The following is a 24,657-nucleotide window of genomic DNA, read 5'->3' as shown; positions in this document are numbered from 1 at the left end:
CTGTCTCTTCTATTTGAGTGTTTCCAAACAATCTGGTTGTAAATTTACAATTAAAGGTCCAAGGCATGTATCCATCATCACTTCCGTGCCAGATTATTCTTTCTGAAGCCTTCCAGCATGCTGCACAGGTTGATCACGCTACAGGTGGATTGTTATATATTGCCTCATGCACAAGCGTTTGAGTGAATGTTCTCTTGAAATTTTTTTTCCCTTCCATATAGCCTTATCCTACTTTTTAGGCAGGGAAAAATATCTGCTTGTCTGGTGTTCATACTTTGTGTTTTCTCTGTAACAGTTTGAGTATAACTGGCAATGACCGACTTCGAAGCAAGGCATGACAAGAATTGTGAATCGTGTCATGAATCTGACCACATTAATTTCTGAATGGTGGTCACTGTTTTTTTTTTCCGTACATGTAAAGACATGTTTAATCGCAGAAGCAAAACCAGAAGCAGAGTCAGCATGCATAACTATCCGAGAACCTAATCCTGCGAAAATTTTGAAACCGCCAGTACCACCAGATCTTCCTGGAATGATTCTAATTTGCCCATATTTCAACCAGGTAATACACTGTTGAATTACGTCCTTCTTTTGTATCTTTAATCTTTATATGGGATGTAGTTTGTGCTGCACCTATGTCACTTCTTTGAACTAAAAACACTTCTTGATATATCAGGCACCTATGTCTTAAAATTCTTTCCATTGATGAAGCGCTTATCACGGAAGCTAATTTTCTCATACATAGTTGTAACACGATTTTGCGATGTCAGGCAATCATCATTCGCATGGAGCACGTTAAAACCATCGATTTGTGTTACAGGTCCCTTGTGATTGATACTTTTTGTATGGTTCATACAATGCTCTTTACAGTTCTCTTGCTGACACCACATGATTCTGGAGTCCGTTCTTGTGTCTTCAAGTGTCAACAGGAGGAGCTCTGCTTTCAAAACAACATTTGGAAAAGCTACAAATGTGATAAATTCTCCCCCTCACCTGCTTGTGAAGCACATCACATTTATTGCAGTCACCTGGCCTTAAAATATGAAAAGAAAAAAAAAGAAAATGCATTCAAGATTTACAGATCCACATTCACACACATGCTACTAGGAGAAAAATAGAAAATAAAAGTAACTGACAGTTGAATGAATAATTCGGTTCTTGCGAAGTACGGCATCAGTGCAGCATGTTGGAGAGAGATTCTCGCCGTCTTGCTTTTCGCCGTCTTGCTGTAACTAGTTGCTAGCCGCTCGGAAAGAAAATGAATATTATTGGCTGCCATTAGCTAGTGGAGGGGGATGCGCAAAATGGCTGAAAATTGGGCCACCTTCCAACAAGACACTGACTTTAGTTGTGAGAAAACCAAGTTGAGATGCACGGAACTTACTTGTGTTATTAGTGTCTTCCTTTTTTTGAATAGACAAGTTGCTTAAGCTACTCCGGAAAGTTATAGTTAAAAAGGTTGTATTAACTACATAGTTTATTGGCTTAAATACATAATGAGGTTTTTAATATACAATGTGGAACACACAAATTTTTGTTTTTAAATGACATCAACTTAATCTAACTTCAAGGACTAGGCCTAACAGTAGTATTTAAATTTTCTGGAAGGCACATAGGTCTGTCAGATTAGTACTCTTGAAGTACAATGTAGAAATATTGCTAAAATATTTATTGAACTGATCAATTAATTATCTTAGGTCTGAAAGTAATTCAGTACCAGAGGAAAAATATGTTTTTGGGAGTAACCTATGTGCCAGTTTATGATCTGACCACATACAAGACAGCTTTTATCTTGTGTGTTTCATAAGTACATATGTCTGTTCAAAATCTGACTATATTCTACAGTTTCTAAATTTTAACTTCGTGTTGTGTATGATGAAAAAATGCAGTAAATGAAGCAGGCAAAAAGGAATACAGACGTCTCAAAAATGAGATTGTCAGTAAGTGCAAAATGGCTAAGCAGGGATGGCTAGAGGATAAATGTAAGGATGTAGAGGCTTATCTCACTAGGGGTAAGATAGATACTGCCTACAGGAAAATTAAAGAGACCTTTGGAGGTAAGAGAAGTACTTGTATGAACATCAAGAGCTCAGTTGGAAACCCAGTTCGAAGCAAAGAAGAGAAAGCAGAAAGGTGGAAGGAGTATATAGAGGGTCTATAAAAGGGTGATATACTTGAGGACAATATTATGGAATTGGAAGAGGATGTAGATGAAGATGAAATGGGAGATAAGATACTGTGTGAAGAGTTTGACAGAGCACTGAAAGACACGAGTTGAAACAAGGCCCTGGGAGTAGACAACATTCCATTAGAACTACTGACGGCCTTGGGAGAGCCAGTCCTGACAAAACTGTACCATCTGGTGAGCAAGATGTATGAGACAGGCGAAATACCCTCAGACTTCAAGAAGAATATAATAATTCCAATCCCAAAGAAAGCAGGTGTTGACAGATGTGAAAATTACCGAACTATCAGTTTAATAAGTCACAGCTGCAAAATACTAACACGAATTCTTTACAGACGAATGGAAAAACTAGTAGAAGCCGACCTCGGGGAAGATCAGTTTGGCTTCCGTAGAAATGTTGGAACACATGAGGCAATACTGACCCTACGACTTATCTTAGAAGAAAGATTAAGGGAAGGCAAACCTATGTTTCTAGCATTTGTAGACTTCGAGAAAGCTTTTGACAATGTTGACTGGAATACTCTCTTTCAAATTCTAAAGGTGGCAGGGGTAAAATACAGGGAGCGAAAGGCTATTTACAATTTGTACAGAAACCAGATGGCAGTCATAAGAGTCGAGGGGCACGAAAGGGAAGCAGTGGTTGGGAAGGGAGTGAGACAGGGTTGTAGTCTCTCCCCGATGTTATTCAATCTGTTTATTGAGCAAGCAGTAAAGGAAACAAAAGAAAAATTTGGAGTAGGTATTAAAATCCATGGAGAAGAAATAAAAACTTTGAGGTTTGCCAATGACCTGACAGCAAAGGACTTTGAAGAGCAGTTGAATGGAATAGACAGCATCTTGGAAGGACGATTATTAACAAAAGCAAAACAAGGGTAATGGAATGTAGTCGAATTAAGTTGAGTGATGCTGAGGGAATTAGATTAGGAAATGAGACACTTAAAGTAGTAAAGGAGTTTTGCTGTATGGGGAGCAAAATAACTGATGATGGACGAAGTACAGAGGATATAAAATGTAGACTGGCAATGGCAAGGAAAGCGTTTCTGAAAAAGAGAAATTTGTTAACATTGAGTATAGATTCAAGTGTCAGGAAGCCGTTTCTGAAAGTATTTGTATGGAGTGTAGCCATGTATGGAAGTGAAACATGGACGATAAATAGTTTGGACAAGAAGAGAATAGAAGCTTTCGAAATGTGGTGCTACAGAAGAATGCTGAAGATTAGATGGGTAGATCACATAACTAATGAGGAAGTATTGAATAGGATTGGAGAGAAGAGAAGTTTGTGGCATAACTTGACCAGAAGAAGGGATCGGTTGGTAGGACATGTTCTGAGGCATCAAGGGATCACCAAGTTAGTATTGGAGGGCAGTGTGGAGGGTAAAAATCGTAGATGGAGACCAAGAGAGGAATACACTAAGCTGATTCAGAAGGATGTAGGTTGCAATAAGTACTGGGAGATGATGAAGCTTGCACAGGATAGAGTAGCATGGAGAGCTGCATCAAACCAGTCTCAGGACTGAAGACCACAACAACAACAAAATGAGAAAGTGAAGCTATTTTCCTCCCACCTGTCTCGTGGAAATTATAATCCCTTGTCACCCAACATTTACTTTTTAACAGTCTTAACCCCCCACTTTTTCCATAGGAATTGTTATATCTAAATAAACAGACAAATTGTAGATATGCTCAGCAGTTTCATAAGTGATGTCTGGACAGGTGGGCAGCTGTCACGGGTGCAGTCCTCAGGGGTACGAACTTTTGATATGTTTCTCTCTTACTTAAACAGTAAGTCTGATTGGAGAGGGGGTGGGGAGGAGGGGGCAGCAAAAACAAATTTTACTATTGGTGTTCATGCCCCTTTCTATAATGCTGAGTCTCAAACATATTATTTACTTAATTCTTGCTGAATATTTCTTCCCATGTTTCCATTTAATTTTAGTATCTTGATATCAAAAAACTCACTTTGTTCATTAATCTGTAATTCCCATGTATTGTCACTTAATTGAATGGAGCTTAGTTTTGTCACTTTAGTTCAGATCTATTATATTATTGTTACAGTTATAGTTATGGGTGCAGTTTTTCTATAAAAATTTTGTCACTGCCCAGCTGTTTTTACTTAAAATTTGCAGTAGTTCTGTAACTTTATACAGAACATTATCAGTTGCTTATATACTAATGTAATGTTCAGTCGCACATTAGTGTTAACTGGAATTTACATTGCTGAGATAGCAAATGCGTGATTAATTATCGAAGGAGTTGTTAAATCCTTTTACTTTCTCTTTGAATATCTGGGTACTTCCAGTTTTATGCCTCATGTCTACGAGCAACCTTTGCACTGAACAACACACCCCCAAACCCTTGGCAAAGATGAATAATCTGTGCAGGAGTTACTTTTAATTATGTGATGTGTATTTCTCAGTTCATTTTAAATTCACTTGCACTATTAACCACAAACTTAGGCACCAATGAAGGATTAAATTGGTATGAAGTAATTACTATTTTAGTTTACATTTAGCCAGACAGACAACTTACATTGATATTTCTGTGTAACAGACATGTCCTACTAGCTTTAAGTTGTAAATCAATAATTTATTTCTTGAGACAAGTTTTCTATAAACAGAAAGAAGAGGATTAAAATGAAAACACAGTTTTATTATTGCATAATGTAAAATGAAATATGTACTAAAATTAGGCTATAACACTTTAATACATTTTTTCCAGCTGAATATATACATGAACTGACGAAGTGAGTAACAAAATGAAAATGGTATAGCACCAAAATGAGTACAAAAGGAAGTACAAAATTTTTTTCTTACATGCACAGGTTCTGAAAATAACATGCATGAAGTATCTCAAAGCCACAAAGGATAAACTTTTTGTTCTGTTCCTTATAGAGACTGGACAGAACCATACTCTTCTACATTCACAGGAGAAGAAGGTTCTGAATTGATACTAATGAATGTACCTGCTTCTGAGCAGGCATAATCTGCATCTCCATAGTGAGTTACAGAGAAATAGCTTTTCTCAGACTCTGAGCTCCTGCAGGAATAAGTAGGTTCCAATTCAGAGTTCCTGCAGGAGTAAGTAGGCTCCGTTTCTGAGCTGATTTGTTTGCTAAGGCTGGATCGTTGATTGCTGTTTCTTGGGATCGGCACTTCAGATAACTGATGTCTCTGCTCAGAAGAGAAATCTGATGTTACATAAGCGTTCTTGTTCATAATTTCTATCAGAGACAAATTTTCTACCTCACATGCAGCTGACTGCCCAGAGTTTTCTGAAGTAGTATCACTCCAATGGAATGATAATATAAGGGAATTGAATTTGCAAAGAACACTTTCTAAAGAGGAATCTTCTAAATCTCTCATTTCATTAATTTCTGTCTGCAGAGAATTTATTTTTGAAATTGAATTATCAGACATATTTCTGTCAATGCAAGGAAATAACCAGTGTGTCACATGTGAAAAAAAAGTTCTTCCTCTGTCTCCAGAAATGCTATCAAATGAAGAAATGTTTGGTACACACCCATGTATGGCAGAATTGTCACTTCTTACCTTGACTGAATATGCTGTGTCAGCCTTTATCTTGTGATTACTTGTAAAAGGATGTTTTCTTTTAACCTCAAAGGTACTGCTCCTTTCAACTTTTCTTTCACCTTAAAAATGAAATAGTTTATGTTAATGGCCATTGTTCAATAATAAAACCCAGTGCCTATTTTTCAATACAATCTCTGAGAGGAATAAAAGTTTCTAGAGTTTTATTTGCAATCTAAAAAGAAGTTTGACTTTGAAAAAACATTTAACAATAAGAAAATGTTTTATGGTATAAGTGGGATACAGTACTACAAAGCAAAAAGCAGAAAACTGATTTTTTTGTTACTTTAATAACTGTACAAAAGACTTTAGTGATGTTTTCAAGAAGCTTGACAATTTTTTTTACATCAGTTCAAATTTCACTCTGACAACATGATTTTTCTGCTCATGGTTGTAAACTTACTCTCATGATCATGGATATTGTTTCTGTTTATTGTGTATTTGGTGACAGAGCCAAGTTGTATTTCATCATTTTCTTCATGGACTTTGTAATCTTTGCCCCATGGTGTTACCAGGTAATCATCAACAGTTGCTGAAAGGTAGCAAACACCAGATTAAATTACACAAATCAAACATATCAGTCTAATTATCAATACAGGAATTCTACATAATTACCAACTCCACTCACATTATTGCAATCATTTAATTTTGAAGTATAAACACCAGAAAAACATTGTGGTATCAAAGCAGTATAATTTTGGACTCTAAAGGGCGCTAAGGCCAGACAACATGTAGACCCCCAAGAAAGTTAGGGGTCAAAGATAGGAGATAAGTCACTGGTGAAAGTAAAGCTGTGAGGGTGGGCCCTGAGTTGTGCTTTGATAGCGGAACTGTTCTAGCACTCCTCATCCATGTGCGTAGTAGTTCTCTATAGCTTTGAAAACAAATTTATCCAAACTAGCCAAGTCCTCAGTCTTCTTTATGAGCCTTTTGACTACTGAGTCCAGCTACTGTGTCTAAAGTTATCTTATACATAAAAACACAAAAACCAAAATATGGGGAATGGTATCATCAAAAGACAGCACTTTTAAGTCTATACGTAGCTGCAGTAGCTTGTGGAGCAGGGAAAATGATAGTTTTATTACTCAGTAAGTTTATCCATCAAAGGTATAAATACCTTTTAATAGTAGTGCTTACATACAAGAATCAAGAGATTTATGTATCTAGGGGGACATTTGTAATCTATCAATTATTCTGAGGAACTGACATTGTGCAACAGTAATAAAATTGTTACAACAGATGGGCCAGGATTTTAATTTATAGGCCTATTCTTATGGTTATCTTGCCACTAATATAGAAAGTGTGTCTAGTGAATACTAGAACACTAAGTTAAAAAATATGAGAGTTAGTATGAAAAGTTAAATTTAAATTAAGGGACAGTATGGCCACAAAATTTATGTCGTTTGATGCAGGTGGTGTGTAGTAATCAGATTCAGTCACAAAATTCAGGGAATTAGCTTTTATCATTTACTGATATATTAATATGTTCTGAGTTACCACTTCCCTCAAATATTATGCATTTACAATTGTATCTAACAGTGACTGGAGCAATGAATAGTTACATCAAAAATTTGAGTGATTCTCAGAGCATAAACCAACTATTGTCAAACATGTGTAATGATATCTGGATGTTAGGCAAAAAGCACAGTTCAAATTAATTCAAAGCAGACAAATCAAAGTCTATTTTTAAAATTCCACCTGTTTCCTGGAGCAAGAAATTGCAGTACAAGGTGTTCTTTCATTAATACATGGCGCAACATTTAGTAGATTCGTTATTCTTACCAAAAAATCATGCATAATGAAGCAGCAGTGATAGGTTGATTTGGGGGATGGCACCAAACAGCAAGGTCATCAGTCCCATTGCATTACAGAAAGATGTGGAAGGAAGTTGGCAACGCCCTTCCAAAGGAATTGTCCCGGCATTACGAAGTAGTGGCAACTAACAAATCTAAGAAACATTTTTAAAAATTGACAAAACTGAAAAATTATCTATGTTTCTTACTTTTTTGAGGTGATGTCATGCCAGTCAAGCAGTTAAGGCCCTTGTATGAGCCTACTGCATCCAAGCGATACTCTTGAAACCTTGCTTTATTTCTTATATTGTAGCTGAAAATTTTAAAAGTAAATTAATACATTGTTTGAGTTGTTATGCAGTGCAAAATTATTTTAATTAACATGATTAAATTTGAATTACAACTGCAGATAACCTTTCCAATCAATATATGCGAGATTGAAAGCAAAAAGTGACCTCACATAACCAAGTGTATCCCCTAGACTTCAATGTTAGCTACAAAGGTAGTGTACATTGCGAAATGGACATTGAGAGAAATGAATTTGCACAACACATCTTTGGCAAAGAAAATGGACTCTTGTCTCCTGCTGCCATAATTCTGACAGGGATGAAAAGACAATGGAAAGATTATGGAAAGATTATGGAAAGATTATGGAAAGATTATGGAAAGATTATGGAAAGATTATGGAAAGATTATGGAAAGATTATGGAAAGATTATGGAAAGATTATGGAAAGATTATGGAAAGATTATGGAAAGATTATGGAAAGATTATGGAAAGATTATGGAAAGATTATGGAAAGATTATGGAAAGATTATGGAAAGATTATGGAAAGATTATGGAAAGATTATGGAAAGATTATGGAAAGATTATGGAAAGATTATGGAAAGATTATGGAAAGATTATGGAAAGATTATGGAAAGATTATGGAAAGATTATGGAAAGATTATGGAAAGATTATGGAAAGATTATGGAAAGATTATGGAAAGATTATGGAAAGATTATGGAAAGATTATGGAAAGATTATGGAAAGATTATGGAAAGATTATGGAAAGATTATGGAAAGATTATGGAAAGATTATGGAAAGATTATGGAAAGATTATGGAAAGATTATGGAAAGATTATGGAAAGATTATGGAAAGATTATGGAAAGATTATGGAAAGATTATGGAAAGATTATGGAAAGATTATGGAAAGATTATGGAAAGATTATGGAAAGATTATGGAAAGATTATGGAAAGATTATGGAAAGATTATGGAAAGATTATGGAAAGATTATGGAAAGATTATGGAAAGATTATGGAAAGATTATGGAAAGATTATGGAAAGATTATGGAAAGATTATGGAAAGATTATGGAAAGATTATGGAAAGATTATGGAAAGATTATGGAAAGATTATGGAAAGATTATGGAAAGATTATGGAAAGATTATGGAAAGATTATGGAAAGATTATGGAAAGATTATGGAAAGATTATGGAAAGATTATGGAAAGATTATGGAAAGATTATGGAAAGATTATGGAAAGATTATGGAAAGATTATGGAAAGATTATGGAAAGATTATGGAAAGATTATGGAAAGATTATGGAAAGATTATGGAAAGATTATGGAAAGATTATGGAAAGATTATGGAAAGATTATGGAAAGATTATGGAAAGATTATGGAAAGATTATGGAAAGATTATGGAAAGATTATGGAAAGATTATGGAAAGATTATGGAAAGATTATGGAAAGATTATGGAAAGATTATGGAAAGATTATGGAAAGATTATGGAAAGATTATGGAAAGATTATGGAAAGATTATGGAAAGATTATGGAAAGATTATGGAAAGATTATGGAAAGATTATGGAAAGATTATGGAAAGATTATGGAAAGATTATGGAAAGATTATGGAAAGATTATGGAAAGATTATGGAAAGATTATGGAAAGATTATGGAAAGATTATGGAAAGATTATGGAAAGATTATGGAAAGATTATGGAAAGATTATGGAAAGATTATTGTTTCAGAAATGTCAGGGTCTATTGCAAAGAGGAATAAAAAGACATTGTGCCCTGAAATAGAACCAAAGCTTCAAGTATACATGTGATTACTCTGCTATTCAGAGCCAGTGGCAATGAGGATCCTGAGAAAGAAACTGACCAGCCAGATATCACACAGCCAAAGAAAAAGAGGCAAAAACGCTGTTTGTGAATTATCTTGGACACCTTCAGATAAGTATTTCACAAGCAGAAAATCAAATACTTATGCCACCAAAAATATGTTATCTCGGTAATCTATTTTTGGTGGATTTGTGAACTTTTAGATGGTTTTGGGCCCATTAATGGCTTCACTAAAAATTGGGTCCAAACACTGCCATAAAACTCAGTAAAAATACAAATATTATACAAAAAATCTCAGTTTAGGGCCAGTTTATTTGGTTTTTCATTTTTTTACTTTACAATGTGCTGTGGGTCTGAAGGGGGTTAACCACTAAATGCACTATTTTAACTTAAGAATGTCTGCATTATTTGACAAATGACAAGTGTCATATGTTGCTTGTTTGTTGTTGTGGTCTTCAGTCCTGAGACTGGTTTGATGCAGCTCTCCATGCTAATCTATCCTGTGCAAGCTGCTCCATCTCCCAGTACCTATTGCAACCTACATCCTTCTGAATCTGCTTAGTGTATTCATCTCTTGGTCTCCCTCTACGATTTTTACCCTCCACACTGCCCTCCAATGCTAAATTTGTGATCCCTTGATGCCTCAGGACATGTCCTACCAACCGATCCCTCCTTCTAGTGAAGTTGTGCCACAAACGTCTTCTCCCCTATCCTATTCAATACCTCCTCATTAGTTAAGTGATCTACCCATCTAATCTTCAACACTCTTCGGTAGCACCACATTTCGAAATCTTCTATTCTCTTCTTGTCCAAACTATTTATCGTCCATGTTTCACTCCCATACATGGCTAAACTCCATACAAATACTTTCAGAAACGGCTTCCTGACACTTGAATCTATACTCAATGTTAACAAATTTCTCTTCTTCAGAAACGCTTTCCTTGCCATTGCCAGTCTACATTTTATATCCTCTGTACTTCGTCCATCATCAGTTATTTTGCTCCCCATACAGCAGAACTCCTTTACTACTTTAAGTGTCTCATTTCCTAATCTAATTCCCTCAGCATCACCCGTCTTAATTCGACTACATTCCATTATCCTCGTTTGGCTTTTGTTGATGTTCATCTTGTATCCTCCTTTCAGAACACTGTCCATTCCCTTCAACTGCTCTTCCAAGTCCTTTGCTATCTCTGACAGAATTACAATGTCATCGGCGAACCTCAAAGTTTTTATTTCTTCTCCATGGATTTTAATATCTACTCCGAATTTTTCTTTTGTTTCCTTTACTGCTTGCTCAACATACAGATTGAATAACATTGGGGAGAGGCTACGACCCTGTCTCACTCCCTTCCCAACCACTGTTTCCCTTCCATGCCCCTCGACTCTTAACTGCCATCTGGTTTCTGTACAAATTGTAAATAGCCTTTCGCTTCCTGTATTTTACCCCTGCCACCTTCAGAATTTGAAAGAGTATTCCAGTCAACATTGTCAAAAGCTTTCTCTAAGTGTACAAATGCTAGAAATGTGGGCAGTCCGAGGCCCCCTAGGCTTTCCAAGGCTATGACCAAGGCTAGAAATGTAGGTTTGCCTTTCCTTAATCTTTCTTCTAAGATAAGTCTTAAGGTCAATATTACCTCACGTGTTCCATCATTTCTACGGAAGCCAAGCTGATCTTCCCCGAGGTTGTCTTCTACCAGTTTTTCCTTTTGTCTGTAAAGAATTCGCAGTTGTATTTTACAGCTGTGACTTATTAAACTGATAGTTCGGTAATTTTCACATCTGTCAACACCTGCTTTCTTTGGGATTGGAATTATTATATTCTTCTTGAAGTCTGAGGGTATTTCACCTGTTTCATACATCTTGCTCACCAGATGGTAGAGTTTTGTCAGGACTGGCTCTCCCAAGGCCATCAGTAGTTCTAATGGAATGTTGTCTACTCCCGGGGCCATGTTTTGACTCAGGTCTTTCAGTGCTCTGTCAAACACTTCACGCAGTATCTTATCTCTCATTCCATCTTCCTCTACATCCTCTTCCATTTCTCTAATATTGTCCTCATGTACATCGCCCTTGTATAGACCCTCTATATACTCCTTCCACCTTTCTGCTTTCCCCTCTTTGCTTAGAACTGGGTTTCCATCTGAGCTCTTGATATTCATGCAAGTGGTTCTTCTTTCTCCAAAGGTCTCTAATTTTCCTGTAGGCAGTGTCTATCTTACCCCTAATGAGATAAGCCTCTACATCCTTACATTTGTCCTCTAGCCATCCCGTCTTAGCCATTTTGCACTTCCTGTCGATCTCATTTTTGAGACATTTGTATTTCTTTTTTCTTGCATTTATTGCATTTTTATATTTTCTCTTCTCATCAATTAAATTCAGTATTACTTCTGCTAACCAAGGATTTCTACTAGCCCTCATCTTTTTACCTACTTGATGCTCTGCTGCCTCCAATACTTCATCCCTCAGACCTACCCATTCTTCTTCTACTGTATTTATTTCCCCCATTCCTGTCAATTGTTCCCTTATGCTGTCCCTGAAACTCTGTACAACCTCTGGTTTTGTCAGTTAATCCAGATCCCATCTCCTTAAATTCCCACCTTTTAGCAGTTTCTTCAGTTTTAATCTACAGTTCATAACCAATAGATTGTGGTCAGAGTCCACATCTGCCCCTGAAAATGTCCTACAATTTAAAACCTGGTTCCTAAATCTTTGTCTTACCATTATATAATCTGATACCTTTTAGTATCTCCAGGATTCTTCCATGTATACAACCTCCTTTTATGATTCTTGAACCAATTGTTAGCTATGATTAAGTTATGCTCTTTGCAAAATTCTAACAGACAGCTTCCTCTTTCATTTCTTAGCCCCAATCCATATTCACCTAAGTTTCCTTCTCCCTCTTTTCCTACTGTCAAATTCCAGTCACTCATGACTTAAATTTTCGTCTTCCTTCACTACTGAATTATTTCTTTTGTCTCATCATGTGTTTCTTCAATTTCATCATCATCTGCAGAGCTAGTTGGCATATAAACTTTTACTACTGTAGTAGGCATGGGCATTGTGTCTATCTTGGCCACAATAATGCGTTCACTATGCTGTTTGTAATAGCTTACCCACACTCCTATTTTTTTATTCATTATTAAACCTACTCCTGCATTATCCCTATTTGATTTTGTATTTATAACCCTGTATTCACCTGACCAGAAGTCTTGTTCCTCCTGCCACCGAACTCTTCTAATTCTCACTATATCTAACTTTCGCCTATTCATTTCCCTTTTTAAATATTCTAACCTACCTGCCCGATTAAGGGATCTGACATTCTACACTCGATCCGTGGAATGCCAGTTTTCTTTCTCCTGATAACGACGTCCTCTTGAGTAGTCCCCGCCCAGAAATCTGAATGGGGTACTATTTTACCTCCGGAATATTTTACCCAAGAAGACGCCATCATTTAACCATACAGTAAAGCTGCATGCCCTCTTGGAAAATTACAGCCGTAGTTTCCACTTTTTTCAGCTGTTCACAGTACCAGCACAGCAAGGCTGTTTTGGTTAGTGTTACAAGGCCAGATCAGTCAATCATCCAGACTGTTGCTTCTGCAACTACTGAAAAGCCTGATACCCCTCTGTTGTAGTTGCAACTATGGTACGGCTATCTGTATCACTGAGCCACGCAAGCCTCCCCACCAACAGCAAGAGGAATCAGTGGTTCATGGGGGGAGGAAGTGTAATATGTAGGCAGAATTTGTTTCTTAATTATATAAAATTAAACAAATGTAAGAAAGTGAATTTTGAATCACATTTTTTGAAACACCTATTTTCCACCAATAATTCATCTGTCACAACTCATTCAACTTTAGAGATAGAAATATTTTTTACAAGTTATTAAAAATTTGAATTTGAGCATAAAAATTGCACTAGCTCAAAATCCAAAATGTTCAACAACAGACTCCTTTCTGCTTTCCATCTCATATGTACAATATTACTTTCAGTTTACAGTATACTTACAAAGCAGTAATGATTAATACTATTTTCATTTCCATTCATCATTCAGAGATGTGAAACCTCAATAAAGGACAGAAATTTACTGGAAGAAAATTACTTAGACTGGCCAAAGGAAGTGCATTTGAAGATGGAAAGTTAAATGTGATTAGCACTTAAAGTAAAGTGAAATAAGCAAATAAAATGCTGAAGAAACAAGGAGGATATCATCACATAAATAAAGTTACTGTGAAGAATAAGATAGTTGGAAGAGGTGAGACGGATCAAAAAATCTGCACTCACCAGTGGCAGGAGGAGGAAAAAACACACACGGTCAAGGAGAAGGACTAAAGAGGTTTAGGGGACAGGGTACAACTGATAAAAGTCACTTAGAACCCTGGGTTGGGGGGAACTTACCGAACAGGATGAGATTTGGGAACGTGAGAACTTAAAGATGGAAGATAGGGTAATATGTAAGACAATTGCTACTAAATCAACATGCACATGTTAAGAGTGAAAAACTAAGTGCATTGTATATAACAGAGGTGGGAGAGGCAACAGCATTAAACAGACAGGTAAGAAAATGAAAGTGGGAGATAGAAGGAAGTAATGTAAATTAAGGTTAGGTGGGTGGCAAGAACCAAGAACATGATGTGCTAGTTCCCAGCTGTGGAGTTCTGAGAAACATCTGGGGAAGAATCCAGATGGCACATGTGGTGAAACAAGCACCAAGGTTATGGCTCATATTGTGCAGCATGCTCTGCAACAGGATATTGTATGTTGCATGTATACACCCTGCACCTATGCCCATTAGCCTGACTGGCAACTGGGTGGTAGTCATACTGATGTAGAAGGCTACACACTATTTACGTAACAGCTGGTACATGCCATGTCGTTTCATAGGTGGTTCTTCCTTTAATAGTATATATTTTGCCAATTAGAGTGCTGGAGTAGATGGTGGTAGAAGGGTGCATGGGGCAAGTCTTCCAAAGGGGACAGCATAGGATAGGAGCCATACGGTATGGAGATAGGTGCAGAAGGAGCATAGGGTCCAACAAGCATACTGTTGAGATTGGGAGAGCAACAAAAAGCTGTTCTAGGTGTGGTGGAAAAAATCTCAGACAGAATGGATCTCATTTCAGTGCACGATTTTAGGAAGTCATAGCCTTGTCAAAGTAACTGATTAACACATTCAAGACCAGGATAATACTGGCTGACAAGTGGTTTTTGTGCAGTTTCTTTTCTTTTTTTTGGGTTGGGAGGGGGGGATCAGCAATACCAGGATTCGATGTGATGGTGCAGTAAATCTGATTTTGAACTAGGCTATTGGGATAATTACATCCAGTGAAGGCTTAAGTAAGAGTGCTGGTGTATTGATGTAAAGATTCTGCATCAGAACAAATATGTTTGCTCGAATGCCAAGGCTGTATGGGAAGAAATGTTTGACATGGAAAGGATGGCAACTGTCGAAATGTAAGTACTGTAGTTTGTTAGTAGGTTTAATGTGGATGAAGTGTGTAGTTGGCCTTCAGTGAGGATGAGATCAACTTCAAGGAAAGTGGCATGGGATTCGGAAATGGATTATCTGAAATTTAATTGGCGTAAGGTATTTAGATATTCCAGGAATTTTAACAGGTCAGCCTCACCATGAGCACATATGGTAAAGATGTCATCAATGTATATGAACCAAACCAGGGACTGAAGGCATATGGATCACAGGAAAGCACCCCTCCAAGAGACCCAAGAAACGATTGGCAGAAGAAGGAGCCACCCTGGTTCCCATGGCTGTTACCCTGATCTGTTTGTGTGTGTGTGTGTGTGTGTGTGTGTGTGTGTGTGTGTGTGTGTGTGTGTGTGTGTGTGTGTCCATCGAAGGTGAAGGAATTGTTGGTTATACAGCTGAATACAGATGAATGTCATAGGTTTGGAATCAAGTGGTTGTTGACTGAGGAAATGTTCAGCAGCAAACAGACTATTTACCTTGGGGATGTTGGTATAGAGGGAGATGGTATCAGTTGTGACAAGCAAGGTGTGTGGTGGGAGTGGGATGGGGACAGATTTCAGATTATCTAAGGAATGGTTGGTATAGTTGAGGTGGGAGGAGAGTCTTTGTACTATGTGTTGCAGGTGTTGATCAACTGAGGCAGATATAGATTCAGTGGGTGCTTTGAAGCCAGCAACTATATGATGACCAGGACATTTGGGTTTGTGGGTCTTAGGAAGAAGGTAAAAGGCAGGGGTGCGTGGTTTGGGTGGGGTGAGAAGTTCTATGTATTTAGGTGTTAGCCCTCGTGAGGGGGTTGAGGTTTTAAGGATGGACTGTAGGACAGTGAGTCACAGGCCTGGGATCTTTATGGCAGACACAATATGTAGAGGTACCAGTCACCTGACACATACCTTTACTAACATACTCCTTTTGGTCTTGTGCTACAGTGGTAGATCTTATCTGCAGAGGATAGGTTAGGGTCGTCTAGGAACCTGAGGAAGGGTTGTGAACCAATGTTGGAGGTGAGGAATTCTTGGAAGGCTTTCTCCCAATTAAATTTCAAATATTCCTGTTCTGAATCTCATGTCACTTTCCTTGATGCTGATCTCATTCACACTGGAGGCCAGCAAAACACTTATGCCCACATTAGATGTACTAACAAACAACAGTAATTACATTTTGGCAGCTGCCAGCCATTCCATGTCAAACATTTTCTCCCATACAGGCTTGACATTCAAGGCATACACATTTGTTCAGATGCAGACACCTTACAGCCACACACTACCACTCACCTCATCCTTCACTGGACATAATTATCCTAACAGCTTAGTTTAAAAGCTGATTTCCCAGACCCCCAGACCATCACATCCAATCCTGGTAATGCTGATCCCTAAAAATATCTTTAATATATTAATTAGCAACTTCAATAAGGCCATTACTTCCTAAAATCAAGCTCTGAAATGAGGTCCTTTGTGTCAGATGTTTACCACCATACCTAGGATAGTATATCATCATCCACCCAATCTCTACAATATTCTTGTCAAACCCTATGTTCCTTCCACACTTATCTTCCTACTCTATGGCTCCTCCCCTGTGACCATCCCCACTGCAGGACTTGCTCTGTGTGCCATCCTACCACCACCTATTCCAGTCGTGTAACTGGCAAATTATGTAGCATCAAAAGTACACACACCTTTGAAACATCATGTCTTATACCAGCTGTTATGTAAACACTGTTTGGCCTTTAACATCGCTATAACTGCCACCCAGTTATCAGTAAGGAAGAATGGGCATAGACAGAGGGTATATACTAGCAACACACAATATCTTGTTGCAGAGCATGCTGTACATCATGACAGTCATTACCTCATTGCCTGTTTCACCACACACGTCATGTGGATTCCTCCCCAAGACAGCAGTTTCTCAGAACTCCGCAGGTGGGAAGTAGCAGTGCAACATGTCCTTGGTTCTCACCACCCACCTGGCCTTAATTTACCTCAGCTTTTCTTCACAGTAACTACTACTTTCTTCAGTCTATTTTAGCTTCCTACATCTTTCATTTTCTGACCTGTATTTTCGCCATCCTCTCCAAATCTGTTACACAAAATACAAGCAGTGTATTTGATTCATTTCTTAGCATTGTAGCCCACATAATATAACTGATCCAGGTTTAATCTCCCAAGTAATCAAAAATCAACAACAACAACGAGGAGATCACATGGACAATTAGGTCTTATGCTTGCCCGTATGCAGAACACATCCTTTGATTTTTAAGTAATGTGCTTGTTAAGTGCAACCAACCATCTCTATTTCAAATCAGAAAAATGAGTCCCTATTTAATAGTTTGGAGGGTCAAGTTTTCTTGCTTGACAAACATTCAAATCAACAGCTTCTGTTTCCTGATATAGAATTAAGATTTCTGGAAAAGCAGCTGCTATTGGAAATTCTGGTATTGGTCGTGATACTTCTGCTAATCTACTCTCACTATCACACTTTTAAACACCCAATGGTGCAAACCTTACCCATGAATTTACCTTGTTCTCTCTCTCAGTTAAGGATGATATATCCCTTTGCTTTTGTCAATTTTTCCACTGTGTGTGTGTGTGTGTGTGTGTGTGTGTGTGTGTGTGTGTGTGTGTGTGTGTGTGTGTGTGTGTACCTCCATTCAGGTACTATTTAGATGGGTGGCTCATGATACGCTGCAAATGCTGCTACTTTACATGCATCAGGAGCAGTGAGCAATCAACAAGTTGCCACTTTATTTCAGACTAAGTGATTAATCTGTTTCATGATCTACGATAATGCTTAACAATAAATGTCACCCTCATAATGAGCAAGCAGTTCAGCATAGTTGTTCCTTCTCTGCTCTTTATGCTCTTCAATTAGGCTTCAAGGAACCCAGCAGCCACAAACCTTTCAGTAAGCCTACTGGTGGACAATTTAGTCAGCATAATAGGTGGAGGAGTCAAGTTGACCACTGAGTTGCTTGATTGATGTTTGTCAGTCAACCAATGTAAGAGTGTGCTATCTGCAGGCATAAATGCTGTGTATGGTCAGCCTGCACATGGGAGATCAGACAGAATTCCTTCATGTCTTGTTTAAAACAGGCACTTTGCCTAAGTGATGCATTTTCCAATACCCAATATCTGTAGATTTCTTTAAATGTCTGAATATTAGTGATGGTGTGGTTTCTCACCAAAATAAATGTAGTAACTGCACTTTGTTAAGAGCACACCAGTTCCAGACAGCATTTGCAGTCATAATGCTACCATCTAGTGGGACTTAGTATATATACACACATGTGAGATGACATGGGAATGTTTAAGGATGTCACAAATTTTTGGGACCATAACAGGCTAAGAAAAAGGATGTTCCATTACATAATGGACACCCCTCATACTTCTGGAATTCAAAGGTCGGTGTTTTGACCGCACTTTACTGAGCAGTATGACAATCCTCAACCACACTTACCTCCGATTAGAAGATTTCCGACATTGTTCACTACAAAAAACTCCAATATTTTAACATTCCTGTTAGCTGATTGTGTACCATGTAAGTCTCTTAAAACAAAAGAAAGTTGTTCCTAATGAGAATTGAACCAGAGACTTCATGATTATTATAATTCTATATTTATTATCAAATCAAAATGTTAAACACTGAATCTTAATTTCTTAATGAAAAAATACAATATCTATTTTTAATTACTCACTGGATGAAATAAAATAATTGATACTATTTATGTACATCACTATTACTGTTCAGTTAAAAAAAAGTGTTTTCTATTTGATGATTTAAATTGTTGTACAAAATTTGAATTTATTGTGAACAGTGATTTTCATATGATTATTAATTAAAGGTATGATTTGTGTTAATAAGCATTTTCTGATTGGGGGGGGGGGGGGGTGGAGGGGGGTTGCAGGAGAATAGGGGATAGGTGTCAGACACTGAGATGCCCTGGCAAATTGCATTGCCAGGTTGCTATCAGTGGCTGCGTCAGACTTCACTATCCTGTCGAAGATGCATGGGATATCAGTCACTTATTGTTGACCACAAAAACCATAATTTGGCTCACAACTGTATGAAATTCAGGTGTACATATGAAACTTGCCCATCATTTCTTTTACTTTTTTATGAAGTAGCAAGCTCTATATCTAAGACATTTAAACATAAGAGTCTTGATGAGTGCTAGAGGGAACAAGCTGCAAGCAACTGCTGACTGTAGCGCACACTGGAACAAATGGTGGTGTTGCCCAGGCTAAAAAGTCATATGTTGATCACTCTAGAAATTGGTGGAGAAGGCTGAGAAGACCACCCTCACAGATGGAGCTTCAGAGCAACTCACAGTTTGCAGCATTGTCCCCAGAAGTGATCACGGCCACCTGGTTATGAGTAGAATGGCAGGACTGTACCACACGCTTAGAATGTTTTGTGACAAGCCAGGTTGTGATTTCTGTACTTGCGCCATAGGGTTGAAAACTGTAGGACCACCCTAAATGGGCCAGGTGTGCACTACCTATCAGAGGCTAGTAACCATGGACCTGACTTTGCATAGGCTGAACACAAGGGTTCTTTGTTTTAGGTTAGATTACATTCCATCCAGCCCAGATAATGATAGCTGTAAGAGATCCAGACACAGCAATAGCCTAAGATTTAAAGGAATGCTGTCATCATACCCACCCCCTCCCCTCTCCCCTACAAAATCCTAGTAGTTAATTCACAAAGCATTTGCAACCAAGTGCCAGGGTTTGGAGTGCTCCAAAAACTAGTGGAGCTCACATAATACTAGGTGCAGAAATCTGGCTGAAACCTGGTTAAGTGGGGGGGATTTAGGCATATATAAAAGGACAGACTAAAGGTAAATGGATATGGTCTATTTGTCACATTAGACAAGAAAATAAATCCAGCAGCATTGAATCAGAAGCTGCATATAAGATTGTTTGGGCAAGACTCAGTAGCACAGTTGCAGATAGAGTTTGTATTGGATGCTTACATCAACCACCAGACAACTTTTATGTACCTGCAAACTTCAGTTTTCTTGTACATACGTTTACCAATCATACTGTAATCATCAGTAGAGTATTTAATCATCCATCATGTAATTGGGACAGTTACAGTTTTGGTGGTCTGGGTGTGATATGACATCATGTGAAGCATTACTACGTGTCTTTGGAAACTACCTAGAACAGGTAGTTAGAAATGCCACTCATGATGGAAATGTATTTGATCTAATGGCAACAAATATACCTGAGAATGTCCATATCAAAACTGGTATCAGTGACCATGATTTGACTATGGCAATAATGACTAGCAATGTACAAAGGACACATGAAACAAGCCGTAAGACACATATGTTCTTCCAGGAATTTTTGGGTTTGCAGCTGGATTCCATCAACATTCTGCCACGATATTTTGGACCAGAGATATCTGGCCATCCTCAGGTGAATTCACAAAGTACTGAAGAGACCTGATGCAGTCATGGTATTTGTAGCAAATTTTGCACATGCGAATCGCACTGGCAATTTACAGCGCATGCATTAGCAGGTGATGTGCAAGAGGCAGCCAAGTTGTGTGTGCTGCCCTCTGTACTGAAGTAAGAACAATATAATTGCTGAGTATCGACTGAGGATGTCATTCCATTGTGATCGCATAATTTTAATAATTGGATCCCAATTTATATCCAGTTGAAAGCTGGTATCCCGATTTATTAAATTATGTGTAAGATGTATTTCCATAGATTCTTTACTTACAGAGTCCCAGAAGCTGGGATCCAGTGCTACAATTTTAGTATTATTGTATTCTACTGAATGTTCCATGGAAATGCAATGTTCTGCTACTGCTGATTATAAAGGTTGCTACAGGCGAGTGTGTGTCATGTTCCACATGGCATTCCTGGACCGTCGTGTCATCTGACTCATATATATGCATAGGGAATTTTATAAACACCCGCCTTCCTCAATTGTAAATTGTCTTTAATGGATCTGACTAATTGCCTGCTCGTTGCTGGTGGACGGAAGATGACATTAATATTATTCTTCATAAGTAATCTGCCTATTTTAGAAGTCATGTTCCTGGCATATGGAAGGAACGTAGTTAATTTATAATCGTCATCAGTCTCCTCAGACTGTTGCTTCTTGTTATAATTGTGCATGGAGTTCCGTATTTGATGCGAAGTATAGCCACTCTCTTTAAAAACCTTCTCCAGATGCACTAATCCTTCGTGAAGGCTATCAGCATCCAATATTACATGCACTGAATGAATGAAAGAATTAAGAACACTCGCAGTTTGTGTGGGGTGATGACAGATGGACACCTGAAGATCTAGATCTGTATGTGTGGGTTTTCTGTACACTGAATGTCCCAAAGACCCATCATTCTTACAGCGTACTAACACGTCTAGAAAGGGTAAAGTCCCATCTTTCTCAATCTCAATAGTAAATTTGATGTTCTAATGTGAACAGTTTAAATGACAAAGGAATTTTTCAAGTCCTTGTCTGCCATGAGGCGATTCAATGAAAGTATCATTTACGTAATATCAGGAAATTGAAGGCATTAAGATGGCAGACTCAAGAGCTCTCGCATCAGAGTCTTCCATAAAAAGATTAGCCACCACAGGGGACAAGGGATTCCTCATGGTGACACCATCAGTTTGTTCAAGAAATTCGTTATTAAATAAAAAATAAGTTGAGGGGAGAGTATGTTCAAACAAAGCTGTCAAATCATCATTGAACAAGTTACTAATAAAATGAAGCAAGTCAAATAAAGGCACTTAGGTTCAATGTGGTCTCACTTTTTACCAAACTAATAAATCCGACCTGCTCAGCTTAACAGTCTTCAAATGATTGATAAAATCCTTGGAATTATGTATATAGTGGCAGCACTTACCCACATACAGCTTGAGTAAGGAGAACAGATGTTATGCAGTAGAATAAGTAGAAGCACCACTATTACTCACTATCAATCATAGTGGAACACCATCCTTGTGAATCTTGGGCAGCCCATAAAGTCTTGGTGGAACAGCATTGTGTGGTCTCAGCCTCTTGATAACTTGTTCAGGTGAAGAATTGTCATTCAAAAGAGTTGCAGTTTTTCTGGATATAAGACTTGGGTCCTTATTGATTTTGCAGTACATAGAATCACTTAGTCGACTATGTATCTTCTCATTGTAGGCCTCCCTTGTCAAAAGGACTGTAGCATTACACTTAGCAGGGAGTACAACCATACCAATATCTTCACGGATGTTGCAAAGAGCATCTCTTTCCACTGGACCGATGTTACTCCACTGTGGTGCACATTTCACCAAGGTATGACATGATTCCCGTTGAACTTCGTCTGCAGAATCCACTGAAAGAGGGCTAATTAGCCTACTCAATATGACTGATGAAATCCATTAAAGGAGGTGAAGGTGTAGAAGCCAAGTTTAAACCTTTCGCAAGCACTGACATCACATCGTCAAACAATATCTCCTTGAGATTCACAACAGATCACCCAGAAGGGGCTTCTTGCAGTTTACGTGTTGCAAGATGATTAAACTTAGTACTTTGTCTATTTTTACTATCTCTGTGGGCCCAGTCTGCCTTGGCCCAAGTTGCACCATCAATCCAATCCCAATTGAGGGAAGAGCATCTTGCCACAATCTTCAGAAGTAAATAAAATAAATCCCTGGAAGTCACTTAACTTTTGACATGTAAAACATATTTGTTCTCTAACCAAGGCTGTTCTAGCCCTGCACTTAATCTTATTTGCAGCAACACAATTAGTAAAGTGGACAACTCTAACAAACATTGAAATGTTCCATATGGCAGGAACATGTCTTCTAAAATAGGCAGAGCACATAGGAAGAATAATATTAATGTCATCTTCCCCCACCAGCAAAGAGCAGGGCCTTAATCTGATCCATTAAAGGTGATTTACAATTGAGGAAGGTGGTTGTTTATAAAAATTCCCTGCGAGTGTGACTCTGCATATATGCATCGAACGACACGAACAGCCCATGAATGATGTGTAGAACACGAAAGACACACCTGTCTGCAGCAACCTTCAAAATCAGCAGTAGCAAAATTTTTTGCATTACCATGGGACATCCAATGGAATACAGTATTACCAAAATTTTAGCACTGGTTTCCAGCTTCTGGGACTCTGTAATTAAAGAATCCATGGAAATACATCTTGCTGATAATTTAATAAATCTTGATAACGGCTTTCAGCTGGATAAAAACTGGAACCTAATTATTAAAATTACACGGTCACAATGGATCAACATGCTCAGTTGATACTCAGTGATTAGATTGTTTTTACTTCACTGCTGAGAGCAGCACACACAACTTGGCTGCCTCACACATTACCACCTAACGCTGCGCCGTAAACTTCCAGTATGATTCCATGTGCGGAATTCACTATAAATACGATGACTGAATCAGATCTCTTCAGTACTTTGTCTACTCACCTGAGGATGGCCAGATGTGTCTGGACCAAAATATCATGGCAGAATATTTTGAGCACTATGGGACTTAACTGCTGAGGTCACAAGTCCCCTAGAACTTAGAACTACTTAAACCTAACTAACCTAAGGACAACACACACATCCATGCCCAAGGCAGGATTCGAACCTGCGACTGTAGCGGTCGCGCGGTTCCAGACTGTAGCACCAGAACCCCTCGGCCACCAGCGGCCAGCGGCAGAATATTGATGGGATCCAGTTGCAAACCTGAAAATTACCGGAAGAAGAAATATGCCGGGATAACTTCAGAAGTCACAAGACGTATATGTTTAGAAAATCAGATAATAAATCTGTAGTGTCATACATCAATTAGGAAATTTAAACTTCCATCACAGGGCAGGAGCATACAGAGAAACTATGGCTCAAATTTAAAAGAATAGTTGACCATGCACTGGTCAGATATGTACCCAGTAGAACATACTCCCATGGTATATAGTCACTGTAAAGAAATTAAAGAAACAGTTACTGCTGTGTAACATGCACAAAACACCATAGCTTAGGGCTGTTACTCAAAAGATGCTGAATGAAATGTGTGCAATAGTCAAGAGAGAAATGCATGAAGCGTTCAGTCATGGTTGGTTGGTGCTTTAGGGGGCAAAATTGCTAAGGTCATAAGTGCTCATACTATAACATAAAAAAGACAAATACTAAGTAAAACCCAATCAAGCAACTTTAAAAGAGCAGCAGCTAAGGAAAAGGATATCCCTAGGAAAAATTTCTCAAAACATTGTTGAGATCCCTACAGGATGGGGAGGGGGGCAGATCAAATTTGCATTGTCATGTCACTGTGGTGAATAAAAAGAAAGACACTATCAATAGAACTCATGTTGTCCACTAAAACATCTGACAAAGTAGACAGCAAACTTAAAAGTAAACAGTTAAAGTGCACCAATCAGAAATTGGGGAAGGGTTGGGAGCAGTAGGCACAGAGTGGGGCAGGGTTACCACTTAGAAAAGGAAAGTTACTAAAATGACAGTGTCCCATACACAGACAGGCTAGAAAGACCACCTTGCAACATGAGGGCC

General features: G+C 38.2%; 1 protein-coding gene across 1 annotated transcript in view; it reads right to left on the bottom strand.

The window, feature by feature from the left end:
- Nucleotides 1–3,610: 3,610 nt before the first annotated feature.
- The window catches only part of LOC126274010 (uncharacterized), a 163,131-nt gene continuing 142,084 nt past the window's right edge, over nt 3,611–24,657 (bottom strand). The window contains exons 8-11 of the mRNA XM_049977074.1: nt 7,775–7,878; nt 6,176–6,304; nt 5,734–5,834; nt 3,611–5,355 (exon numbers count right to left, since the gene is read on the bottom strand). Of these exons, the coding sequence (XP_049833031.1) occupies nt 5,071–5,355; nt 5,734–5,834; nt 6,176–6,304; nt 7,775–7,878 (619 nt within the window). The 3' untranslated portion in view covers nt 3,611–5,070. The remainder of the gene's footprint in view (nt 5,356–5,733; nt 5,835–6,175; nt 6,305–7,774; nt 7,879–24,657) is intronic.

The sequence above is a fragment of the Schistocerca gregaria genome, chromosome 1, assembly GCF_023897955.1.
Source record: "Schistocerca gregaria isolate iqSchGreg1 chromosome 1, iqSchGreg1.2, whole genome shotgun sequence".
Classification (NCBI taxonomy): Eukaryota; Metazoa; Arthropoda; class Insecta; order Orthoptera; family Acrididae; genus Schistocerca; species Schistocerca gregaria.
This window is presented reverse-complemented; position numbering and strand designations above follow the sequence as displayed.